Consider the following 7456-nt stretch of genomic DNA (forward strand, 5'->3'; position numbering starts at 1 on the left):
GATCAGGAGCAGGAACCCTGGCTGATTTCCCCTCTCTCCTCTCCTCCGGCTTTCCCTCGGGGTCCAGGATGACCTGCTCCCACACTAACACCAGTTCTCAGCTGACTGATGAGCCCAATGCGGGACCGACCGTCCCCGTCACAGGCGGTGTCTGGGGCAGACGCTGGTCGGAGGGACGGGTGGGTGGGGGAGGGGCCTGGGTTTGCCGTGCTCTCCTTCCGCTGTCTGCGCTTGGCTCCCGGCGAGGCGACTCGAGGTGTTCGGCGCCTTCCCGGTCACTCCTCCTCCGCTTTGAGCTGGTCTTTGGGCCCAGGGACTCCCAGGTGTCGGTGGGGATGTTGCACTTTATCAGGGAGGCTTTGAGGGTGGTCCCTGTAACGTTCCCTCTGCCCACCTTTGGCCCGTTTGCCCGTGAAGGAGTTCCGAGTAGAGCGCTTGGCTTTGGGGAGTCTCGTGTCTGGGGGACATGCGGACAATGTGGCCCTGCCCAGCGGAGCTGGTCGAGTGTGGTCAGTGCTTCGATGCTGTACCAACAACACCAACAATAACCACTGCAGGGAGATGTAAACTAGTGTGCGTAAGAATCGGCTGGTGAATGGCGCATTGGACCCGAGACCACCAAATAAGGCAAGGCCACATGCAGTTTGATAGAGGGCCCGGTATCCATATTTTTTTAAAAGAAGCTTTGTGTTAAATTTGACGATAGAGAAACCTACAACAGCATTGAAGCATTGACCACACTTGACCAGCTACACTGGGCAGGCCGTATCGGCCGACACGAGACTCACAAAGCAAGTGCTCTACTCTGATTCCAGATTTACCAAAGGATATACTTGCTTTGGAGGCAGTTCAGAGAAGGTCCACTCGGTTGATTCCGGGGATGAGGGGGTTGACTTATGAGGAAAGGTTGAGCAGGTTGGGCCTGTACCCATTGGAGTTTAGAAGAATGAGAGGTGATCTTATCGAAACGTATCAGATTCTGAGGGGGGCTGGACAGGGTGGATGCAGAGAGGGTGTTTCCCCCTCGTGGGGGAATCTAGAACTAGGGGGCACATAGTCTCAGAATAAGGGGTCGCCCATTTAGGACCGAGAGGAGGAGGAATTTCTTCCGGTGAATCTGTGGAATTCTCTGCCCCAGAGAGCTGTGGGGGCTGGGTCACTGAATATATTTAAGGGGGAGATAGACAGATTTTTGAGCAATAAGGGAGTGAAGGGGCGGGCGGGGAAGTGGAGCTGAGCCCAAGATCGGATCAGCCGCCATCTTATTGAATGGCGGAGCGAGCTCGAGGGGCCGAATGGCCGACTCCTGCTCCTGGGACTTATTTCACATTCTCATACCTCCCCCTCCCTCCTTTATTTCTTACTATCGATATCCTTCGTTGCCTCTCTCTTTCTCTCTCCTTCCTTCTCTCCCTCTCTGCATTTCTCTCAGCCCACTTTCTCCATCTCTCTCCCCGTCTCTCCCTCTCTCTCTGCCCCACCACCACTCTATAAATCCCCTTCTCTATACCTCCCCCTCTCTGTCTTTATCCCTCGGCCGCTCTCGTTCTCTCTCTCTCCCCCCATCAGGGACCCTGATATAGAGTCTCCCCATCAGGGACTCCGATACAGAGTCACCCCATCAGGGACCCCGATATAGGGGGATTCTCTCCATCAGGGACCCCGATATAGGGGGAGTCTCCCCATCAGGGACCCCGATATAGAGTCTCCCCATCAGGGACCCCGATATAGGGGGAGTCTCCCCATCAGGGACCCCGATATAGAGTCTCCCCATCAGGGACCCCAATATAGAGTCTCCCCATCAGGGACATAGAAACATAGAACCATTAGGACGCCATTCGGCCTCTCGAGCCTGCACCATTCAATATGATCATGGCTGATCCTCTATCCCAACACCATATTCCCGCTTTTTCCCCATACCCCTTGATGCCTTTTGTGTCTAGAAATCTATCTGTCTCCCTCTTAAATATATTCAGTGACTTGGCCCCCACAGCCTTCTGTGGGAGAGAATTCCACAGGTTCACCTCCCTCGGAGTGAAAACATTTCTCCTCATCTCGCTCCTAAATTTCCTACCCCGTATCCTGAGACTGTGACCCCTTGTTCTAGACTTCCCAGCCCCGGGGAAAACATCCTCCCCGCATCCAGTCTGTCCAACCCCGTCAGAATTTTATACCTTTCAATGAGATCCCCTCTCATTCTTCTAAACTCCAGTGAATACAGGCCCAGTCGACCCAATCTCTCCTCATACGACAGTCCTGCCCTCCCAGGAATCAGTCTGTTGAACCTTTGCTGCACTCCCTCTATGGCCAGTATATCCTTCCTTAGGTAAGGAGACCAAAACTGCTCACAATACTCCAGGTGTGGTCTCACCAAGACCCTGTACAACTGCAGTAAGACATCCTTGCTCCTGTACTCAAACCCTCGTCTCTCCATCGGCGACATATTTTAGAAGCTCAGTGACTCACGCCCTGACACAGTCCTGGATTGGGGAGTGGGAGATCTGGTCCGGTTACAAGACACTGCCAGGGGTCCTCTACCAAGCACCACTAATCCACCTTGCTGCCCCTCTCCATTTCCACAGGGTGACCATCTCAGAAGGCGGGACCCTGCGACTGAGTAACGTTACCAGGGCAGACACCGGGAGCTACACGTGCAGGGCGCAGAATGTCTTCGGTGTTTCGTTTAGCTCCGGCACTGTGTACGTCAAAGGTAGGTCACCTCGCACAACTCCCAGGGCAGGTACAGGGGGTTAGATACAGAGTAAAGCTCCCTTTACACTGTCCCATCAAACACTCCCAGGGCAGGTACAGGGGGTTAGATACAGAGTAAAGCTCCCTCTACACTGTCCCATCAAACATTCCCAGGGCAGGTACAGCACGGTGTTAGATACAGAGTAAAGCTCCCTCTACACTGTCCCATCAAACACTCCCAGGGCAGATACAGCACAGGGTTAGATACAGAGTAAAGCTCCCTCTACACTGTCCCATCAAACACTCCCAGGGCAGGTACAGGGGGTTAGATACAGAGTAAAGCTCCCTCTACACTGTCCCATCAAACACTCCCAGGGCAGGTACAGGGGGTTAGATACAGAGTAAAGCTCCCTCTACACTGTCCCATCAAACATTCCCAGGGCAGGTACAGCGGGTTAGATACAGAGTAAAGCTCCCTCTACACTGTCCCATCAAACACTCCCAGGGCAGGTACAGGGGGTTAGATACAGAGTAAAGCTCCCTCTACACTGTCCCATCAAACACTCCCAGGGCAGGTACAGGGGGTTAGATACAGAGTAAAGCTCCCTCTACACTGTCGCATCAAACACTCCCAGGGCAGGTACAGCACGGGGTTAGATACAGAGTAAAGCTCCCTCTACATTGTCCCATCAAACACTCCCAGGGCAGGTACAGGGGTTTAGATACAGAGTAAAGCTCCCTCTACACTGTCCCATCAAACACTCCCAGGGCAGGTACAAGCGGTTAGATACACAGTAAAGCTCCCTCTACACTGTCCCATCAAACACTCCCAGGGCAGGTACAGCACGGGGTTAGATACAGAGTAAAGCTCCCTCTACACTGTCCCATCAAACACTCCCAGGGCAGGTACAGCACGGGATTAGATACAGAGTAAAGCTCCCTCTACACTGTCCCATCAAACACTCCCAGGGCAGGTACAGGGGGTTAGATACAGAGTAAAGCTCCCTCTATACTGTCCCATCAAACACTCCCAGGGCAGGTACAGGGGGTTAGATACAGAGTAAAGCTCCCTCTACACTGTCCCATCAAACACTCCCAGGGCAGGTACAGGGGGTTAGATACAGAGTAAAGCTCCCTCTACACTGTCCCATCAAACACTCCCAGGGCAGGTACAGGGGGTTAGATACAGAGTAAAGCTCCCTCTACACTGTCCCATCAAACACTCCCAGGGCAGGTACAGGGGGTTAGATACAGAGTAAAGCTCCCTCTACACTGTCCCATCAAACACTCCCAGGGCAGGTACAGCACGGGGTTAGATACAGAGTAAAGCTCCCTCTACACTGTCCCATCAAACACTCCCAGGGCAGGTAAAGGGGGTTAGATACAGAGTAAAGCTCCCTCTACACTGTCCCCATCAAACATTCCCAGGGCAGGTACAGGGGATTAGATACAGAGTAAAGCTCCCTCTACACTGTCCCATCAAACACTCCCAGGGCAGGTACAGCACGGGGTTAGATACAGAGTAAAGCTCCCTCTACACTGTCCCCATCAAACACTCCCAGGGCAAGTACAGGGGGTTAGAGACAGAGTAAAACTCCCTCTACACTGTCCCATCAAACACTCCCAGGGCAGGTACAGGGGGTGAGATACAGAGTAAATCTCCCTCTACACTGTCCCATCAAACACTCCCAGGGCAGGTACAGGGGGTGAGATACAGAGTAAAGCTCCCTCTACACTGTCCCATCAAAATCTCCCAGGGCAGGTACAGCACGGTGTTAGATACAGAGTAAAGCTCCCTCTACACTGTCCCATCAAACACTCCCAGGGCAGGTACAGGGGGTTAGATACAGAGTAAAGCTCCCTCTACCCTGTCCCATCAAACACTCCCAAGGCAGGTACAGGATGGGGTTAGATACAGAATAATGCTCGCTCTACACTGTCCCATCAAACACTCCCAGGGAGGTACAGGGGGTTAGATACAGAGTAAAGCTCCCTCTACACTGTCCCATCAAACACTCCCAGGGCAGGTACAGCACGGGGTTAGATACAGAGTAAAGCTCCCTCTACACTGTCCCATCAAACACTCCCAGGGCAGGTACAGCACGTGGTTAGATACAGAGTAAAGCTCCCTCTACACTGTCCCATCAAACACTCCCAGGGCAGGTACAGGATGGGGTTAGATACAGAATAAAGCTCGCTCTACACTGTCCCATCAAACACTCCCAGGGCAGGTACAGGGGGTTAGATACAGAGTAAAGCTCCCTCTACACTGTCCACATCAAACACTCCCAGGGCAGGTACAGGGGGTTAGATACAGAGTAAAGCTCCCTCTACACTGTCCCATCAAACACTCCCAGGGCAGGTACAGCACGGGGTTAGATATAGAGTAAAGCTCCCTCTACACTGTCCCCATCTAACACTCACAGGGCAGGTACAGGGGGTTAGATGCAGAGTAAAGCTCCCTCTACACTGTCCCATCAAACACTCCCAGGGCAGGTACAGGGGGTTAGATACAGAGTAAAGCTCCCTCTACACTGTCCCATCAAACACTCCCAGGGCAGGTACAGGGGGTTAGATGCAGAGTAAAGCTCCCTCTACACTGTCCCATCAAACACTCCCAGGGCAGGTACAGCACGGGGTTAGATATAGAGTAAAGCTCCCTCTACACTGTCCCCATCTAACACTCACAGGGCAGGTACAGGGGGTTAGATGCAGAGTAAAGCTCCCTCTACACTGTCCCATCAAACACTCCCAGGGCAGGTACAGGGGGTTAGATACAGAGTAAAGCTCCCTCTACACTGTCCCATCAAACACTCCCAGGGCAGGTACAGGGGGTTAGATGCAGTGTAAAGCTCCCTCTACACTGTCCCATCAAACACTCCCAAGGCAGGTACAGGATGGGGTTAGATACAGAATAATGCTCGCTCTACACTGTCCCATCAAACACTCCCAGGGAGGTACAGGGGGTTAGATACAGAGTAAAGCTCCCTCTACACTGTCCCATCAAACACTCCCAGGGCAGGTACAGCACGGGGTTAGATACAGAGTAAAGCTCCCTCTACACTGTCCCATCAAACACTCCCAGGGCAGGTACAGCACGTGGTTAGATACAGAGTAAAGCTCCCTCTACACTGTCCCATCAAACACTCCCAGGGCAGGTACAGGATGGGGTTAGATACAGAATAAAGCTCGCTCTACACTGTCCCATCAAACACTCCCAGGGCAGGTACAGGGGGTTAGATACAGAGTAAAGCTCCCTCTACACTGTCCACATCAAACACTCCCAGGGCAGGTACAGGGGGTTAGATACAGAGTAAAGCTCCCTCTACACTGTCCCATCAAACACTCCCAGGGCAGGTACAGCACGGGGTTAGATATAGAGTAAAGCTCCCTCTACACTGTCCCCATCTAACACTCACAGGGCAGGTACAGGGGGTTAGATGCAGAGTAAAGCTCCCTCTACACTGTCCCATCAAACACTCCCAGGGCAGGTACAGGGGGTTAGATACAGAGTAAAGCTCCCTCTACACTGTCCCATCAAACACTCCCAGGGCAGGTACAGGGGGTTAGATGCAGTGTAAAGCTCCCTCTACACTGTCCCATCAAACACTCCCAGGGCAGGTACAGGGGGTTAGATACAGAGTAAAGCTCCCTCTACACTGTCCCATCAAACACCCCCAGGGCAGGTACAGGGAGATAGATGCAGAGTAAAGCTCCCTCTACACGGTCCCATCAAACACTCCCAGGGCAGGTACAGGGGGTTAGATACAGAGTAAAGCTCCCTCTACACTGTCCCCATCAAACACTCCCAGGGCAGGTACAGCACGGTGTTAGATACAGAGTAAAGCTCCCTCTACACTGTCCCATCAAACACTCCCAGGGCAGATACAGCACAGGGTTAGATACAGAGTAAAGCTCCCTCTACACTGTCCCATCAAACACTCCCAGGGCAGGTACAGGGGGTTAGATACAGAGTAAAGCTCCCTCTACACTGTCCCATCAAACACTCCCAGGGCAGGTACAGGGGGTTAGATACAGAGTAAAGCTCCCTCTACACTGTCCCATCAAACATTCCCAGGGCAGGTACAGCGGGTTAGATACAGAGTAAAGCTCCCTCTACACTGTCCCATCAAACACTCCCAGGGCAGGTACAGGGGGTTAGATATAGAGTAAAGCTCCCTCTACACTGTCCCATCAAACACCCCCAGGGCAGGTACAGGGAGATAGATGCAGAGTAAAGCTCCCTCTACACTGTCCCATCAAACACTCCCAGGGCAGGTACAGGGGGTTAGATACAGAGTAAAGCTTCCTCTACACTGTCCCATCAAACACTCCCAGGGCAGGTACAGGGGGTTAGATACAGAGTAAAGCTCCCTCTACACTGTCCCATCAAACACTCCCAGGGCAGGTACAGGGGGTTAGATACAGAGTAAAGCTCCCTCTACACTGTCCCATCAAACACTCCCAGGGCAGGTACAGGGGGTTAGATACAGAGTAAAGCTCCCTCTACACTGTCCCATCAAACACTCCCAGGGCAGGTACAGGGAGTTAGATACAGAGTAAAGCTCCCTCTGCACTGTCCCATCAAACACTCCCAGGGCAGGTACATGGGGTTAGATACAGAGTAAAGCTCCCTCTACACTGTCCCATCAAACACTCCCAGGGCAGGTACAGGGGGTTAGATACAGAGTAAATCTCCCTCTACACTGTCCCATCAAACACTCCCAGGGCAGGTACAGGGGGTGAGATGCAGAGTAAAGCTCCC

At 52.8% G+C, this 7456-nt stretch overlaps 1 protein-coding gene across 1 annotated transcript in view; it reads left to right on the forward strand.

Moving 5' to 3' along the window:
- Positions 1-7456, forward strand: part of LOC139257285 (contactin-5-like) — a gene marked incomplete at both ends in the record, with an annotated part of 62052 nt that overhangs the window by 52873 nt on the left and 1723 nt on the right. Inside the window, one exon of the mRNA XM_070874422.1 lies at positions 2583-2710. Within this exon, the coding sequence (XP_070730523.1) occupies positions 2583-2710 (128 nt within the window). The remainder of the gene's footprint in view (positions 1-2582; positions 2711-7456) is intronic.

Source organism: Pristiophorus japonicus, unplaced genomic scaffold (genome assembly GCF_044704955.1).
Source record: "Pristiophorus japonicus isolate sPriJap1 unplaced genomic scaffold, sPriJap1.hap1 HAP1_SCAFFOLD_813, whole genome shotgun sequence".
Classification (NCBI taxonomy): Eukaryota; Metazoa; Chordata; class Chondrichthyes; family Pristiophoridae; genus Pristiophorus; species Pristiophorus japonicus.